The sequence below is a fragment of the Ahaetulla prasina genome, chromosome 1 (genome assembly GCF_028640845.1).
Source record: "Ahaetulla prasina isolate Xishuangbanna chromosome 1, ASM2864084v1, whole genome shotgun sequence".
NCBI classification, from domain to species: Eukaryota; Metazoa; Chordata; class Lepidosauria; order Squamata; family Colubridae; genus Ahaetulla; species Ahaetulla prasina.
The window spans coordinates 97,448,385-97,467,975 of NC_080539.1; the positions used below are offsets into that span (position 1 = coordinate 97,448,385).

Genomic DNA, 19,591 nt, shown 5'->3' on the forward strand with positions numbered 1-19,591 from the left:
TTTAGCTCCCTTCTAGTTACCCCCTTATTTCCGTGCCTTTTTATTTTTGTTGGACGTAGCTTCTTAGATAGAGTGACTGAGGAGATACCAGATACACGAGGCACCAGTAATTCCCTTACATATCCATTAACTCAAATTAGGCGACCATGATATTTACTTTTCACAATCATTGTGACAAAAAAATATACCTTATAAGATGATGGTGGCTCTGCTCTGAGTGGAGTCTCTGGCAATTTGCCAGGCATTGTCTGTTCATCCACAGTAGTTTCTACTTGCCTGAGAAGGTAGAGGCTGGTTGTTTGTAAAGGACTTTCAACATCTATTTTACAAAAATCAAAAAGACAGGTTGATCGGTTGGTGTGTTATTTAAAAAAAACAAACACTTTGAGCCAGTAAAAAGAAGCAGAGTAAGGACAAGAAATAAAAGTCCAAAAGTGCAAAACTATATAAATCTTTTATAGAATTATAGAGTTGGTGTAGATTTTTGCTCATCTGCTCCAACCCCCTTCTTGGTGTGGGTTCCATCAGAAAATCTCTGATAGAAATCACCAAGCCGTTGTTTGAAGTCCTCCGGCAAAAGAAAATTCACTGTTTTATGTGGCAGCCTGTTGCACTAGCTGACAGCTTGTCCTTCTAAAAGCTAGTCTGAACCTACTTCCTTGCAGTTTTAACCCTTTGGTTCTGGTCTGCTCTCTGGGGTACAAAGTCTAAGTGAATATATCCAGTCATTCTTATTGAAGACTATCACATCGCCCTCAATTTTCTCTTCTGTATGCTAAGCATATCCAGATTTGCTAACCATTCCTCATAGGGTATCTTTTCCAAGCCCTCCTTTGAACTTGCTCCGATTTGTCCTTTTTGGATTCTGCTGCCCCCTGCTCTAAATGGGGTCTGACCAGGGAGGAATGGAATGGAACAATTACTTCTTGTGATCTGGACTGTGCTCTTCTTAAAAGTATCCCAAACAATTGACGAGGGCATTTTTCACAAGACAGGCTAAGCCAGGTTTCTTACATCCCATGCTAAGGCTTTACGTTTTTCCTATCAAGATGTAGAATTTTACATATTTCCATTCTATTCATTTCGTCCTACTGCCTAAATCTTTTTTTAATCTTCTTTCATCTAATGTTTTAACCAAATCCCCCAGTTTTATGACATCTGCAAATTTGATAAGGATCCCCCCTCCAAGTCATTGATAAAAGTGTTGAACAATACAGGAACTAGGACAGATCTCTCTGGTTCTTGGCTTGGTGCTTCCTTCAAGCTAAAGTGGAAGCATTAATGAGCATTCTTTGGATAGGTTGGCCAACTGTGCTATCATCTAGTCCAAGAAGGTCCCTCAACCTCAGCAACTTTCAGACATGTGGATTTCAATTATCACAATTCCCCTAGGATTTGGCATCCACACACATTTGAAACTTGATAGTAGATCTGGCCCATGTTTTATTTTTTCCTAACAACATCATAAGAAAATACAAAGCCTGTTGTAACCATATTAATTTGACCTGCCTATAAAAGAGAGGCCAATGTATGGCTGTTGGTATGATCTTTTTCTGAGTGGTGGAGTCATTAAATCTGAGCTAAGAACTTTCTGATAATTGCCTGCCTCAGATTTAATGACTTAAAAAGTCCATGAACACTGGAAGAGTCCAGATACAGTTAACATTTAATTTAATCGACTCCTTCTTATGAAGAAGTCTTAAAAAAAAGTCAGAACCCTTAAGTGAAATGGCAAGAAATAAACTCAATAGCATCTTTTTAAAGAAAAAAATAAGAATCACACACATGAGATGGATGGGTATAAAAACTGAATGAATAAATAAATAAAACAAAATCCAATTCTTGCAACGCAACAAGACTGAGTACCTTTTCCGGCAAAGTTTGGAAGTGTAAACAAAATATCATTGTTCCTCGGGCTGGAATACAGCATACTTTCCTCCAGAGGAACGGTGTAGTTTGTATGTCTCAGGACTTGCTGATCCTTTACCAATAGATCTATTTCTATCACTTCGTCTTGTTTAACCTGCAAAAGAAGTGTAACAATGAGACCCACTTTTTTATCCACACACGCTGGGAATGTTGTGGAAAACAGTCAAGCTTTTTTAAAGCTGGACACAAAAGAGCAAGTATTGCAAGAAGTGATTTCAAGATGAAAAGTTGCTTTTGTTTAAGTGACAGCTAAATGTGTTCCTATCCTTTCCCCCCCCCCCTCATCTCATGAAGTACGTGAAATACTAGAAGGAAATGCTCTCCGTTTGTTATTCATTATCATATTCATATGTAAGGTATATTGTGTATCGTACCAAGAGGGAAAGCAAATGGCTCCATTTCTAGCATCAGCATGGATTATATTTTCTCAATGAGAAACAATGTGAGAAAAGAAGTAGAATGTTGGCTTTCAAAACAATTAATCAATAATTACAGATGAATTCTGAACCCAAACATTAATTTCTTCATTTGTACTGTTTGAGTGAATGATCTGAATTCTGAATATTTTTAGAGGGAAAATAATCTATAACCCAAGAGTTACTATTGTATTCTTTACTTAGAAATGTGTAAGTAAATTGTGACTAAAGAGGCAACTTCTGGAGACACATAAATTTTTACTCCCCAGTTTACAACATTTAACAATGTTGATTTTTGCTCATATTGGGAGGCTTTCTTTCTTTGTGGGCTATTATTTATTTTATGATAATTCTGTATCTTTGGGAATGGGCAGCATACAAATTATGTAGATAAATAAATATTCCATCTTCATTCTAGGAGGTGGAAATAATATTTTCTCCCTTTCTTTTTTTTCTTTCACAGCAAAAACTTCGTATCAGATCGGTTGATCTAAAACAGGGGTCTCCAACCTTGGTCCCTTTAAGACTTGTGGACTTCAACTCCAGAGTTCCTCAGCCAGCTTTGCTGGCTGAGGGACTCTGAGAGTTGAAGTCCACAAGTCTTAAAGGGACCAAGGTTGGAGACCCCTGATCTAAAAAGAGGGATTGGCCCTCAGGCACCTAGTGATTTTTCCCCGTGAAGGGTTCACTTGCATCTGGAACTTCCTAGTTCTACTCTATCACCTCAAAGGAATGATTATAACTCTCCTTAACTCAGACAAGGACTACAGGTAGTCCTCCACTTACAACAGTTCATTCAGTGACCGTTCAAAGTTTACAATGGCATTGAAGAAAGTAACTTATGACCATTTTTTATACTTATGAATGTTGCAGCATCCCCATGATCACATAATCAAAATTCAGATGCTTGGCAACTGACTCATATTTATGACCGTTGCAGTGTCCTGGGCACATGCGATCCGTTTGCGACCTTCTGACAAGCAAAGTCAATGGGGAAGTCAGATTCACTTAACAACCAGGTTGCTAACTTAAAAACTGCAGTGATTGACTTAACAACAGTGGCAAGAAAAGTCGTAAAATGGGACCAAACTCACTTGACAAATGTTCCACGTAGCAACGTAAATTTTGGGCTCAATTGTGATCGTAACTCGAGGTCTACCTGTACTCAATATTCAACCCTAACAGCATTTTATTTTCAGTTTGTTTCCTAATTATCAGTAGTCCTTGCTTAGTGCCCATAATAGGGACCAGCAACTTTGTTGCCAAATATCACAGTTGCTAAATGAAAAACCATGTGACCACAACAGGCTTACAACAATACTTCCCACTCAGTCATTAAGCAAGACATCATATGATTGCAACCTCTAATTTTACTTCTGTCTTCATTACCCTGTTTGTCAGAAACTTGTTGTGAAGCACACAAACAGTAATCACAAGACCCCAGGATGCTGCAATGGTCTTAAACGCAAGGATTGGTTTCAAAACTTTTCTTTACATTATCTTAACTTCCAATGGTTGTTAAATGAGACAGTAAGCAAGAACTATCTGCTTTCATAAAATGAATTTTGTTTTTTGCTTCCGATCGGCCAAAAATAAGACTCATGATTATTTTGCTGTTGCGACTTTTCTGTGATAAGAAATTTGCAGCCCAGTGATCCAAATACCATCCCAAATAATGAAATTGATTAACTGGAAGCAAATGAACCAATGGGGCATGTATCTGAATAAAGATACCTAGGAGCTGCGGTTGGAGTAACCATGCTTAAGATGCTGAATGATTGTGAATGATTCTCTCCAAGAGGAGGAGTTGCATGAAAGATCAATGGACTTATGGACCGCATCAAATATTCTATGACTGAATGATGGCCCTGCAAGATAGAAGAACTTGTCCAAAACTGAATTCATAAACTAAGAATCTAAAAACAAAGAAAACTACCCTTGGTTCTTATCTATTAGAACCTTTCCTGCAATAAAAATCTTACTAGGAAAGATGTTTTTTTATGCAGACACTGTAGTTGAGAAACCTTTATCACCAGACAATCTGGGAGGCTCCCAGAATAAAATAAAGTCAAGGTTTATCTCTTCAATCAGAAATGAGAGAGTCTTAAATAATTTGGCGTTTAAACAAACTGAAAGCTGCTTCCTGGCAGAATTGATCAATTTATCCACTCCACTTGTCTAAAAGTGTTTCATAAACAGTGATAGTACTAAAAATAATCCAACATCCCAGAACTGTCCAATGTAATATGCAAGTGAATATAGGAGGTTTTCTCCTCTAGAATTTAAAAAATATGTTCTAAACAAGTGGTCAAGTTCTTGAATCCATAACCTTAGCAGGGTATGGATTCCTCCAATTTTGGATCATATATATGATTAAATGTGCCAACTGTAAGAAAGTTGCTATTTTCATAGCTCCTTTCTACAATATGTGGTGGAAGTTTGTGGTCAAATTCAAAATAAAATCAGCCTGAAACAGGTATCTTATCTGAAATTCTCCTGTACTATTTTTAAGGATTTGTGTTCCACAGGAAGGCATTTCCATAAGCATTGCAATGAAAATGATTTACGGTCTAATACATGGGAATTTTAAGTAGAACCTTTCTAAATTATTGGGAGGGTTTGCATGAAAGCATATTTGCTCCAGATTCTGAACAAGGGTAAATATATGGCCAAGACAAAAAGTATTAGATATTGTTAATACCAGGAATATCAGATGGAGATCTTGGCTGATCCTATTCAATGCTGGCAGAAGAGCAAAATGTGTGTTAATTCCAAAAATTATTATTATTAGGATTTTCAAAATTAATTATTCAGATCTTTACTCTCTCCTACATTTTACAAAGTAAAAACGAATGAATAATAACACCCAACAGCAAATCTTAGAACTATCTTTGATATTAAAAATTATTCTGAGGAAGTCTATGCCAATGAGGTCTGAGCATGTGGCATTAGCCAGATCTTTCCTTAATTGGAAAGCTAAGCAGGAGCAGTCCTGGTTAATAATCAAATGAAGATCATCATGAAATACCATAACTGTATATTAGACTGGAAAGTTGAAAAAAAATCCCACTGCATATTGTTGACGAGAAAACTGCAAGGATCTATCCATGAGGTCACCAAGAATTAAGCTCAATGTATGGCCAATTTACCCTTTACCCTTATACAACAAAAAACTCAATACTATACAAAGTAGCTGCTTTTAAAAAGTTAGCCATTTCCTTTCCTCCATTTCCTGGAGATACGTAATATATATAAACATTCTTAAAATATAATTGTATAGATACTATCAAAATTCCTGTAAAAAAAGAATATCTAAAGGATGTTGATTTTGAGGGCTTTTCAAATTAAAAAAGTACATATTCTGATATAAAAGAGGACACAGAATTATATAACATCAGACAGCAGTATTCTTGGTTTGTTGGCAAAAGATAAAACACAGAACTAAAATATGTAATCATTCTACAAAAACAATCTTCCACTATGGATTTATACCTAAGCTAGTAAATACAATGATTTAGAAAAAGAATACTTGCCTGCTTTTCGTCGATATTGGTCACTTCTTCCTGAACAACAATCAATTGCAAGTTGGAGCTGGACGCCAATGGCCACTCATGAATCATAATGCGAACGCTGACAATTCCTAAGGTATCATGGTTTCCATTCTTCACTATCAACAAATAACTGTGTGTCATATAGAGGCCACACAGAGAAACAAAATCTCTAGAAACAAGTTACACATTAAAATAGTGTTGCAAACTGGATTGGATGCCTTATTGCAATTCAATGTGGTACTAATATAACTAGCTGACTAGATTTCACAATTACTGTATTTTTGGGAGAAATGGCAGAGGGCTAAATAGATTATTAAAATGGAAACAGGAATATTTTCTACTTTCTAGATTGTCTCCTACAAATATCAAGTTTTGCACAATTACACTTTGCCACTCTGTCTTCTTCCCTCCTGCCCTGAGGGCAGTTCCTTTCTTCCCAAATCTGCTCTCTAGGTTCTTCAACTCATTGAATCAAGTCGAATACCCCTCTCCATACTAGTTGATGGAAGGTACTGAATTACTAGGATAAACTCACTTTATATAACTCTTACACCTAAAGGGAACATTAAAATATCAAGCAGTTCTACTTATACTAGGTGGGCCCCAGAAATCACTGAACAAAAGAGTTGACAGAAGGTATTTAGATTTACATTTAACGTATTCAATCCAAACTAAAGCATCGAAAATCCAAGCCACTATAGAACGTATGGAATAGAACACAGTGACAACCTCTTGAACTATTTTCTCCTCATTTTCAAATGGAAGCTGTCCTCCTGTAAGGTAGGTTTCTCTCAATTATGTAGCTCGTTGCTACTATGCTAACACCCAACTTCTTTTCCTCTCCAGCCATGTACACTAACACTGATTTCAGTAGGAGAATAGTAATTACTGCTGTCACCGTATTAAATTAAATTTGCATAGAATACAACTATCATCAAGATGTCTGTGTGGCACAGAAGCCTTGGCATTTATTATGCATCACTGAACTGAGATCCAGTTTTGTAGCGTCAAGGACTTGTTCCCATGGCTTTCTGTATTATGAGTCCTGAATCTCCCTAATCTAACTTCCTCCCATTCCATTTAATCCAGTAAAGTCAGTGATGATTTGCAGGCAAACATTCTGCTTCTTATATCTGGAGAAAAACATGATGCAATGCAAGTTCTCAAACTCACGTGATTCTCTTCAGAATTTAATAGAAATTCAGAGCACTAAAGGTAATTAGTTATTATATTACAGCAAATGAAATTTTGTTTGAGAACCAAATGAATTGTATACTTTTCCACAGTAAAACCCCATCAATCGAGAAGGATTTTGTCTCTTTAGATCAGGGGTGTCAAACTCGTGTCATCACATGACATATTATGTCTTTTTTCCCCCTTTGCTAAACTGGGTGTGGGCGTGGCCAGCACCTGACGCGTCCAGCCCACTGGCCACAAGTTTGATAGCCCTGCTTTGGATTATGTCTATTCAGGTAGTCCTTGACTTGTGTTCACAGTTGGGACCAGAATTTCTGTTGCTAAGGAAAGTGATTATTAAGTCAGTCACACCCATTTTTATGACCTTTTTTTGCCATGGTTAAATGAATCATTGCAGTTATTAAATGAATCATGCAGTCAATATGTGAATTCGGTTTCCCCCACTTGTCAGAAGCCAGCTAGGAAGATTGCAAATGGCAATTCACGTGATACCAGGATGCTGCAAACAGTGTAAATACAGGCCAGTTACCAAGCACCCTGATTTTGATCATGTAAACCTGGAGGTGCTACAGTAGTTAAATGTGAGGACCAGTTGTGAGTCACTTTTTTCAATGCCATTGTAACTTTGAATGGTTGTTAAATGAATGGCTGTAAGTTGAGGATACAAACCTGTATTAGAGCTAGTTTAATGCTAGAAAACACAGGAGGGAGTCCCTCTAAAAGGCCACAATGAACCCCTGTTGGCATTCACTTCTTCTGCAGCAACTTTTTATGTCTATTGCTCTAAACTGTTAAGAACCAGTTTTAAAGTGTTCTAGAGTGTCCTTGACTAAAGAGTAGATTATCTTAAAAGCTAACCTTGAAACTCGCCCCAACCAGTATATCAAGTAAATATTTAGTGTATAAAAAATTCATAAATAGCACGTAATTGCTGTGGCTTCATAAACTTATGCTTATGTATCCAATCAGGATCTTTTGTTTCAATGGAAGGCACATAATAGCAAAAAAAGTAAACAAGCCAGAATGTTTGCTTTTTCTAATAAGTATTGTTTTAAATTTCTGTGTGCTGGGTATTATCCTTACAAGAAAAATCCCCATTTTTTATTTACAGAAAATATGAATTAGGAAAGTCTCATTAATAAGTGTTTTGCTAAGATTATCTGAAATCATGCTGTTTTTCTCCTTCACCAACTCAGCTGGATGTGTGCTGGGCGTGAGAGGAGACGGACAGGACTTATCAGGGTGGAGTCACATCCTTGAGTTTCTACAGCTCAGCCTGCGACACAATTAAATTAACCAAACAGGAACTTGCTGAGGGCTTTCCTAAAATCAGCTTCTAATCTCCATTTGTATTTGGTTATGGACGCAATAATGAACTACCCTGAATTAATTCAAAACCATTAACAATCACCAATAAATAAACTTGAATTATTTAGAAATGAAAACAAGATATTGTTTCTAATTTATATGCAGAGGGGTTTTTTTTTTGGTTAGTGATGGAAGTTATTTATCAAATGTAAATGCCTGCCCAACTCACAAAAAGTGGCTCTGGGGATGCAAACAACTATTAAATTATTCCTCACCTTACAATTATTAATTTAATGACCATTGAAAGTGACAATGGTGCTAGAAAAAGTGATTCATGTTCAGTCCTTACACTTACCACTGTCGCAACATCCTTGCAAGTCATGTGATCAAAATTTGGGTGCTTGGCAACTAGCATACATTTATGATGACTGTAGCATCCTGAGGTTGCATGATTGCCATTGGTGACCTTCCAGGGGGCTTCAGAGAAGCAAAGCCAAAGGGAAGCCAGATTTGCTTAATGACCATATTGATTCTCTCAACGAATGCAGCAAAAATGTCGTAACATTGGCATGACTCACTTAGTGACTACAATCACTTAGCAACTGAAATCTCAGTCCCAATCAAAGTCATAAGCCGAGGACTACCTCTATGGAGTTATAGAGGAACATACAATCCAGATAGCGAATTAAGAAATACTTACAGATTAAAGTTTGACATTTTATCCGCGTGACTCCGCTCTTCAGTGGAAAGTCATTTACATACACTTGACCATTCACATAAGTAATATTAAGGACAACCTTTAAAAAATCCACAGAATAATATATATTGAATGTACAGGATCATAAAAAGAGGGTTTTATACATTTCAAAACACAAGTCTGACCAAGTTTTGTTTAATTTACATAGAGAGCAATTATCAAAATAAGTCATAAATATAAGAGATTCAAAATTAGTTACCGTCCAAATATGCTGATAAAATTGCCATCACTGTGTTTTCATGCTTTAAAAGAATTAAAAGACATCCCATTCTGATCCCTCACTCGTTTGTTTGTCTTCTGGTCCCTTTGATTCAATGCGGAGCCCTGGTGACTGCCTAGGCCAGGGGTCTGCAAACTTGGCTCTTTTAAGACTTGTGGACTTCAACTCCCAGAGTTCCTCAGCCAGCAAAGCTCTGAGAGTTGAAGTCCACAAGTCTTGAAAGATCCAAGTTTGCAGACCCCTGGCCTAGGCAAATCCTTGCACAATCGTAACAGTGAGAACAATCAATCAGTGGAACAGCTTGCCTTCAGAAGTTGTGGGTGCTCCATCGCTGGAGGCTTTTAAGAAGAGACTGGACAGTCATTTGTCTGAAATGGGCCTCCTGTTCACACAGAGGGTTGGACTAGATGATCTCCAAGGTCCCTTCCAACTCTATTATTCTGTTGTGTTCTTCTTGGTAAGATTTCAGATGTAGCGTGCCATTATCTTCTTCATAGGGCTGAGATGAGATAGATCCAGCTAGCTTTGTGGCTAAGAGGCAAGACTAGAAGTCCTCAACTCCTGGTTTCTAGCCTGGGGCCTTACCCACTGCACCAAACCGGTTTGATCTCTTACTGGATTGCCACTGATTTTAGTGATCTTGGATTAAAAATATAACCTGTGAAGTATCTCTGTGTGGAAAAACTGAGGTCTTGCAAGAGGGGCAAGAAGCAGAACGTAACACTGTCAGGAAGTCATTGAAACCTTTAAAAAAATCTAATTTCTGGCTCTAACTTAGATACTCATGCCACTGCTTCTCAGTTTTGTTTACAAGCATTAACAGAACAGTTATTTAGTTTGGGTAACGAAATGTCTGCCAGAAAACAACCAAGCTCAGAGAGCACCAAGGACCCTCACTTTATTAATTATTCTGTTAAATTAAACCAGTCCTTTAACTCAGACTGGTACCTTGGGCTCCTAAGGGAGATAAGAGCAGCAAAAAGAAGCTACTCTGAAAAGCTAAAGAATCAATTTTCAGCAAATGAACCAGCAAACATGTGGAAAACTCTTAAAAATATCACCGGCTATGGCAAACCTCCTTCCCAGGCTGAAGGTAATCAACAACTGGCAGATGACCTGAATGAGTTTTACTGCAGGTTTGAAAGGAAACTACAGCCACCTATCTCCATAACCCCCATCTCAGACACACCAACAACAGCCAAGCCTCCTACAACTGACCCCATTTCATTCGGTTCACAACCCCTAGTGATCACAGAAAAGGAAGTGCAGGACCTATTTCACAGACAAAAGCAAGGAAAAGCTCCAGGCCCAGACAAGATAACTCCTTCTTGCTTAAAAGTCTGTGCTGACCAATTGGCCCCCATCTTCACCCATATTTTCAATAAATCACTAGAGATTTGCTATGTTCCTTCTTGCTTCAAACGCTCTACCATCATCCCAGTGCCGAAGAAGCCCACCATCAAGGAACTGAATGACTACAGACCAGTTGCTCTAACATCTGTAGTCATGAAAACCTTTGAAAGGCTAGTGCTTTCCTACCTGAAAACCATCACGAATCCGCTCTTAGACCCCTTGCAATTTGCATACCGAGCAAATAGATCAACAGATGATGCTGTTAATATGGCTCTGCACTACATCCTACAACATCTTGAGTCTCCAAAGACCTATGCAAGGGTCCTTTTTGTAGACTTTAGTTCAGCATTCAATACCATCATTCCAGACATTCTTCTAACTAAGCTAAACCAGCTACAGGTACCGGAACAGACTTGTAAGTGGATCACAAGCTTCCTAACAAACAGGAAGCAGCAGGTGAAGCTAAGCAAGATCACATCAAATACCTGTACAATTAGCACAGGGCCCCCAAGGCTGTGTGCTCTCCCACTTCTCTTCTCTCTGTATACCAATGACTGCATCTCCAATGATCCATTTGTTAAGCTACTGAAGTTCGCAGATGACACAACAGTGATTGGTCTCATTCGAGACAATGACGAATCCGCATATAGACGAGAGGTCGAACGATTAGCATTGTGGTGCAACCAAAACAATCTGGAACTGAACACACTCAAAACCGTAGAAATGGTGGTAGACTTTAGGAGAAACCCCTCCATACTTCCACCTCTCACAATACTTGACAACACAGTATCAACAGTAGAAACCTTCAAATTTCTGCGTTCTATCATATCGCAAGATCTCAACTGGTCAGCTATCATCAAAACATCATTAAAAAAGGACAACAAAGAATGTTCTTTCTGCGCCAACTCAGTAAGCTCAAACTGCCCAAGGAGCTGCTGATCCAATTCTACAGAGGAATTATTGAGTCTGTCATTTGCACCTCTATAACTGTCTGGTTCGGTTCTGCAACCCAACAAGAAAAACACAGACTTCAGAGGATAATTAGAACTGCAGAAAAAATAATTGCTACCAACTTGCCTTCCATTGAGGACCTGTATACTGCACGAATCAAGAAGAGGGCCGTGAAAATATTTGCAAATCCCTCTCATCCTGGACATAAACTGTTTCAACTCCTACCCTCAAAACGACGCTATAGAGCACTGCACACCAGAACAACTAGACACAAGAACAGTTTTTTCCCGAAGGCCATCACTCTGCTAAACAAATAATTCCCTCAACACTGTCAGACTATTTACTGAATCTGCACTACTATTAATCGTTTCATAGTTCCCATCACCAATCTCTTTCCACTTATGACTGTATGACTATAACTTGTTGCTGGCAATCCTTATGATTTATATTGATATATTGACCATCATTTGTGTTGTAAATGTTATACCTTGATGAACGTATCTTTTCTTTTATGTACACTGAGAGCATATGCACCAAGACAAATTCCTTGTGTGTCCAATCACACTTGGCCAATAAAATTCTATTCTATTCTATTCTATTCTAACCAGCAGTGGAAAACCATGTCCTCAGTTTCTCCATAGACTCTGTAAGCTAAGGGTTGGGAACTATGAACAGTATATCTTAGGAACAGCCAGTGAAAAACAGCTAGGCCTGTTGCCCCCATCAACTGAGGGAACCTGAACAAGGGTCCACATATTATCCACAGGACTTCATAATCTGTCAGTTCATAGTATAAAACTATGTACTACTGACAACTATTATGGTTGAAAGCAGCACACATCCAAAATGCATGCATTCAGGCACATTGCTATGTATATAGAATAATGCCAATTAAGCACCAAACCATCTAACTTTTACAAACCCATAGAAGGTAGTACAAACATAACAAACTATTTATTGGAAGGAATTATTGAGTATCCCTAAAATGTTAATCAATAACTTGGTATATTTACTATACTACCATGTTTCCCAGTGGTGGGTTTAAAATTTTTTTACTATTGGTTCTGGCTTGGTGGGCGTGGCTTGGTGGGCGTGGCAGGGGAAGGATACTGTAAAATCTCCATTTCTTCCTGATCAGCTGGGACTTGGGAGGCAGAGGATAGATGGGGATGGGTCCAGTCAGAGTTTTTACTAGTAGGTTCTCCGAACTACTCAAAATTTCCGCTACTGGTTCTCCAGAACTGGTCAGAACCTGCTGAAACCCACCTCTGATGTTTCCCCAAAAATAAGACTAGGTCTTACATTAATTTTTGCTCCAAAAGATGCATTTTCCGGTCAGGTCTTATTTTCAGGGAAATACAGTACTAAATGGCTGTAGATCTTAACTTAGTTTTCTTTTTGGGATACGGCTTATATTATGAGCATCCTGAAAAATCATTCTAGGGGTTATTTTCTGGTTGGATCCTATTTTCAGAGAAACACGGTATTATAGTAACTAGAAAGACCCTTAAGCCGATATTTTATTTTTTTTTTGCTGATGAATCACAATAGCAAAAAGAAAAGACTTTGCTAAAGAAAGTACAGGAAGTGGAACATACAATACCTGTCTTTCCTGAATATCCCCGGTGGTTTCCAGTATATTTACTTTAATCTTGATGTCTTCCTGAAATAATGGAATGACAGAAAAAAAGAAAGAAGAGAAAAAGTAAGAAATATTCAATACAGTCTATAAACTAAGTAAGGTTCTTAATTCAATTTTTAGTTTGTGAGAAAGATTTATGTTTCCATCCAAAATGTGGTCTGTCAGGATCTAGCATTTCTAAAGTCTCTTTTTTTTGTACAAGTTTTTATTGATTTTTTTTTGTTTCTCCCCCTCCACACAAACACAATTCATAAACAATGTAGTGACCTTATCTTATACAGTTCAAACTATTCAAATACATTTTTCTTAAATACAATTTTTGCCAAAATATATATTTTTCCCCTAACTTTTTATTCCTTTCCTAATATTTTTTTGCTTATTTTATCAAATGACATCTTTTTTTTGCCCTTCGTTTTCTAATTTCTCCCTTGCATTTCTAAAGTCTGTGTCTAAGTAACCAGAGTCAAAAAAACTGAAAGAGGAACAAAACACCATAAACAGGTTCAGTGACCACAGAATAATAGGGGCCAGTGTAGTACATATTAAGATCTCAAAGTGCCTTTTATATGTAATTGTGCATACTATGCTGGCCACAAATACAAATTGTATAATCAGATGATTTTCTGTAATGAAATGTCTAACAGACCCTGAGAAAGTGCAGGACAGAGGTAATAGTTATAGCTGGAAACAGTACTACTACAGAAAATCTTAAGTTCAGGCGCAGGGGAAAATGTGAGAAATAGCTTCAGAATAACTTTGCCTTAATTACATTAAGCGTTCTGTGCACCTTTGGTGTTTAGTCATGCCGGCCACATGACCACGGAGACGTCTTCGGACAGCACTAGCTCTTTGGCTTTGAAACAGAGATGAGCACTGCCCCCTAGAGTCAGGAACAACGAGCACATATGTTTGAGGGGAAGCTTTACCTTACCTTTACCTAATTACATTAGCTGAGGAATTGTTTTCATATGCTTTCTATTATAATACTTTGCTAGCAATAAAGAATATTCCAAAACCGAGAGGGGAATTGAGAGTGTGACTAAGTGTGGTGTGACTAGAGATTATAATTTAGGAATTATTTTGGATTATGATTGTTAGTTTTGATACCCTGCATTTTGTTCTGGGAAGTCGGGGTGGGGGTGGGGGTAAGGGGAGGGAATTGGGGGGTTGGTAGAGATGGAGTGATGGTTAATGTACAGGGATTATTGAAGAAATATAATTAATGTAGGGTCGGGTCTGCATAGTTACCATTTTAGAACGGTGAGGAGGGAGAAAAGAGAGAGTAGGAGGTAGGAAAGAGGAGAAGAGGAAGGAAGAGGGATAGTAGAGGGAGAAGGAAGGTGTAGGGTGGAGGGAGGAGCGGATGTAGATAAGAGAAGGAGAGGAAGGTTTGGAAAGTAAAAGAAGGTAGAAGAGGGAAGAGTGTTAAAAAGGGTGGTGGTGACTGGGCAAGCCCGACTAATTGTATATAACTGTACATTGGATGAATTATTTGATATGATTGTAAAAATAAAACTTTTTATAAAAAAAATAAAATAAAAAAAAAGAATATTCCAAAACCAAACTGTTTTTTATTTATCGTGTTTGCCTATGACTAAACGTTTGACTATTTGCAGTCAAATTACCCATGCATTCTGGATTGAACTCTAAACAATGAGAAGTTATGTTCATGTAAATCTTATATGATCCAACATACACTCACCCTAATTTATGACATAATCCTCACAATAGTTGCAATACGTGCAACCAAACATTTTACTGTGTATATTTAACTGAGCCATCTTATTTCCTAAAAGAGACCTACTGAAATCAACAGGATTGAAATTCAATAGGTTATTAATGGGTTTCTCTGAAGTCTTGCTTTGCTGCTTTATTATGGAGGAAGGAGGCATGTTCCTGTAAGGGATGAGCAAAGATAGCTGGGAGAGAAGGCCAAAAGCATATAATCTGTCAAGGCTTGAGCATCATTTTAGCTGCCCAGCTAACACACGTAGGTAGCTATATTGGACAGCAGCAATGTTGGAAGATACTAAAGGCAGATAATTGCTTTAGTGGCAATGTCAAGGTCATTGTTTCATATTATGCTGGAGGACACAATGGAAAATAATTCCTGTGTTGCCAAGAGAGCCATACAGATATATAATAAAAACTGACTGACACTATAATGCCAGATGACAAACCCTTTAGGTCATGCTAAAAAAACCACTGAGAATCTTTCAGAATACCAATCTGTTTATGACGTGACTAAATTAAGAAATGTAGGGTGCTTAGTTGCCAACTCACCACTCAGGAAAAGAATCCAAAATTGCAGAGACAGAATTACACTGGGAACATGGAATGTAAGAATTACTAACATGAAAAGCTCAACAACAATTAATCAATTAATCAACTACATTGACATATTAGGCATCAATAAACTGAAATTGGCAAGAACTGGTTATTTTCACTGGGAAGATCGTACAATTTAGTACTTAGGACTAAGAAGGAATGGTTTTCTTTCATAGTCAGGAACAAAATACAGCAAGGCCAGTTCTTGGATATGATGCAATCAGTGACTGAATAATATTGATTGGATTTCACAGATAACCCTTCAACATGGCAATTATTCCAGTTGTGTTCCAATTGTTCCAGTTGTGTTAACTAAACGTTCTTGGCTGCAATGTTATTTTATGTTATTTCTGTTGTTTTGCATTTTGATTTTTATTATGTTTATCCAGTTTTATCCAGGGTTATGAATACAAGATGGGTTACCAAACAAATAAATAAATATACCGTATATACTCGAGTATAAGCCGAGTTTTTCAGCACGTTTTTTGTGCTGAAAAACGTCCCCTCGGCTTATACTCGGGTCTATACGGCTTATACTCGAGTTTGTTTTTTTTTTAAGCCCCTCGGCTTATACTCGAGTATATACGGCTTATACTCGAGTTTTGTTTTTTTCTTTTTTTCACATTTTACCGGACGGAAGCCCTGCCGGTGCAGTGAGAGGGCGGGGCGGGGGAGCCGCCAGCCTTCTCAGCTGAGGGAGGGAGGCTTTCCCCAACCGGTAGGTGCCTCATTTCCCACCCTCGGCTTATACTCGAGTCCCCAGTTTACCCCAGTTTTTGGGGTAAAATTGGGGACCTCGGCTTATACTCGGATCGGCTTATATTCGAGTATATACGGTACCCACCATTTTTAAAGAGAACATCAAAAATCACTCTGAAGTCCTCAACCTCATTGATCAAGAACCAGAGGAACTATGAAAGGAAATCTAACAAGTTGCTAACCCTGAAAAGTTAAAAGGACCAAAAATCGGAAGAAAACAACTGGATGACAAACAGCAGATATTGCCAAGAAAAGAAGAGTAGCAAAAGCAAAGGAAGACGAAGATCTCAGAAAGGAATTTAACAAACAATTTTGGAGAGCTGTTAGAAGAGACAAGAATTAGTATTATAATGTCATCTATAAAGATATCAAATATGAAACAAACACAGAAAAACAAGGTCTTCCAAACGATCTCCATTGTAGGAATCTTCTGGGTTACAATTGGTTAATGTATGTCAAGGAACAGATAGTAAGTGATTCAAATAAGATCAAACAAATAAGAAATGAGTATACTGAAATGCTGTACAGTAGAGATATTAACATGCAAGATATCTTAGGAAAAAAATACCGTATTTATAAGAATCTTTAGTATTAGAGGATGAAGTTAGTTTAGCATGGCAGTCATTAATAAGTCAATACAGATAGAATAGAATAGAATTCTTTATTGGCCAAGTGTGATTGGAGACACAAGGAATTTGTCTTTGGTGCATATGATCTCAGTGTACATAAAAGAAAAAAAATACATTCATCAAGAATCATAAAATACAACACAGTGATAGTCATAGGTTACTAATAAGCAATCAAATCATACTAGGAAACAAATAAAAGAATATAAATCTTAAAAGATACAAGCAACATGGTTATAGTCATAAGTTGGAGGAAATAGGCAATAGGAAAGATGAGAAGAATAATAGTAATACAGTCTTAGTAAATAATTTGACAGTGTTGTGGGAATTAGTTGTTTAACAGAGTGATGGCATTCGGGGAAAAACTGTTCTTGTGTCTAGTTGTTCTGATGTGCAGTGCCCTATAGCATCGTTTTGAGGGTAGAAGTTGAAACAATTTATGTCCAGGATGTGAGAGGTTGGTAGCAATTTTTTTCTGCAGTTCTAATTATCCTCTGAAGTCTGTGTCTGTCTTGTTTGGTTGCAGAGCCAAACCAGGCAGTTATAGAGGTGCAGATGACAAACTCAATAATTCCTCTGTAGAACTGAATCAGCAGCTCCTTGGGCAGTTTGAGCTTTCTGAGTTGGCACAGAAAGAACATTCTTTGTTGTGCTTTCTTAATGACATTTTTGATGTTAGATGTCCATTTTAAGTCTTGAGATATGAAGGTTTCTACTGTTGATACTGTATTGTCTAGTATTGTAAGAGGTGGTAAATCTACCACCATTTCTATGATTTTGAGTGTGTTTAGTTCAAGATTGTTCCGGTTGAATCACAAGGCTAGTTGATCAACCTCCTGTCTGTATGCAGATTCATCATTATCTCGAATGAGACCAATCACTGTTAAATCATCTGCAAACTTCGTACTTTAACAGAGGGAACTTTTGAGATGCAGTCATTGGTGTATAGAGAGAAGTGGAGAGAGCAGCCCTGGGGGACTACTGTGCTAATTGTACAGGAATCTGATGTGATTTTGCCTAGTTTCACCTGCTATTTCTTGTCTGTTAGGAAGTTTATGATCCATTTACAAGCGTGGCCAAGTACAGCTAGCTGATTTAGTTTAGTTAGAAGAATGGTGGTATGGAATGCTGAGCTAAAGTCTACAAAGAGGAGCCTTGCATAGGTCTCTGGAGATTCAAGATGTTGTAGGATGTAGTGCAGAGTCATATTAACAGCATCATCTGTCAATCTATTTGCAAACTGCAAGGGCTCTAACAGCAGATCCGTGATGGTTTTCAGGTGGGCCAGCACTAGCCTTTCAAAGGTTTTCATAACTACAGATGTTAGAACAACCGGCCTGAAGTCATTCAGTTCCTTGATGGTGGAATTCTTCGGCACTGGGATGATAGTAGAGTGTTTGAAGCAAGAAGGAACATAGCACATCTCTAGTGATTTATTAAAGATGCAGGTGAAGATGGGAGCCAGTTGGTCAGCATAAACTTTTAAGCAAGAAGGAGTTATCTTGTCTGGGCCTGGTGCTTTTCCTGGCTTTTGTCTATGAAATAGACCTTGCACCTCATTTTCTGTAATCACCAGAAGTGGTGGGCCGGATGGGGTCAGTTGTAGGCTTGGCTTTTGTTGGTGTGTCTGAGATGATGATTGTGAAGATGGGTGGCAGTAGTTTTCTCTCAAACCTACAGTAAAACACATTCAGGTCATCTGCCAGTTGTTGATTTCCTTCAACATGGGAAGGAGGTTTGCTATAACCGGTGATATTTTTAAGAGTTTTCCACATGTTTGCTGATTCATTTGTTGAGAACTGATTCCTTAGTTTTTCAGAGTAACTTCTTTTTGCTGCTCTGATCTCCCTTGTTAATATGTTTCTGGCCTGATTATACAGCATTCTATCAACTTTTCTGTAGGCTTCCTCTTTGGTACGATGTAGCTGCTTAAGTTTAGCTGTGAACCAAGGTTTATTGTTACTGTATATTCATAGGTTTCTGGTCGGCACACATAGGTCTTCACAAAAATTGACATATGATGTTACAGTATCTGTGAGTTCATCCAAATCTGCAGAGGTATCTTCAAAAACATTCCAAACAGTGCAGCCAAGGCAAGCCTGTAGCTTTAGCTTTGTCTCCTCAGTTCAAGTCCTGTCGTGTCCCACTCCTCCTCTGACGGCCGGGTCGGGGAAGTCCGTATCAAGCATGCCTCTGCAGCTCTGCCAAAGTCCTATCAGAGTCCTCAGGGCAGGCAGGAATCCAAGATGTGACTTCAGCAATCCAGATTAGACTTTGCCTGACTCAGAGAATGCCAGAAAGCAGATCCTTTATATAGGCCATGGGGTGTGGCTCCATGACTCAGCACTTATCCAGGCCTGCCCCTCCCTTCCTTTTGGTGACGTCGCCTCTCCATTCTCTGGAAGTGTGGATCTATCCATTGCATCGTTTCGTCTCCAGCTGTTGGTAATCCCAGCTCGTGGCTGGCTTCAGGCGCACATGCTATCGGAGGAAGGTTTGTTTGTTTGGTTTGTCCGGGCATGGTGCCAGGGCTGGGGGCTGGAGGCATGCCAGG

The 19,591-nt window shown here is 38.3% G+C and overlaps 1 protein-coding gene across 1 annotated transcript in view; it reads right to left on the minus strand.

Annotated features, from left to right (window-relative positions):
- The window catches only part of GINM1 (glycosylated integral membrane protein 1), a 33,059-nt gene that overhangs the window by 6,975 nt on the left and 6,493 nt on the right, over nt 1-19,591 (minus strand). The window contains exons 2-6 of the mRNA XM_058169860.1: nt 13,286-13,345; nt 9,102-9,198; nt 5,879-6,012; nt 1,867-2,023; nt 189-319 (exon numbers count right to left, since the gene is read on the minus strand). Of these exons, the coding sequence (XP_058025843.1) occupies nt 189-319; nt 1,867-2,023; nt 5,879-6,012; nt 9,102-9,198; nt 13,286-13,345 (579 nt within the window). The remainder of the gene's footprint in view (nt 1-188; nt 320-1,866; nt 2,024-5,878; nt 6,013-9,101; nt 9,199-13,285; nt 13,346-19,591) is intronic.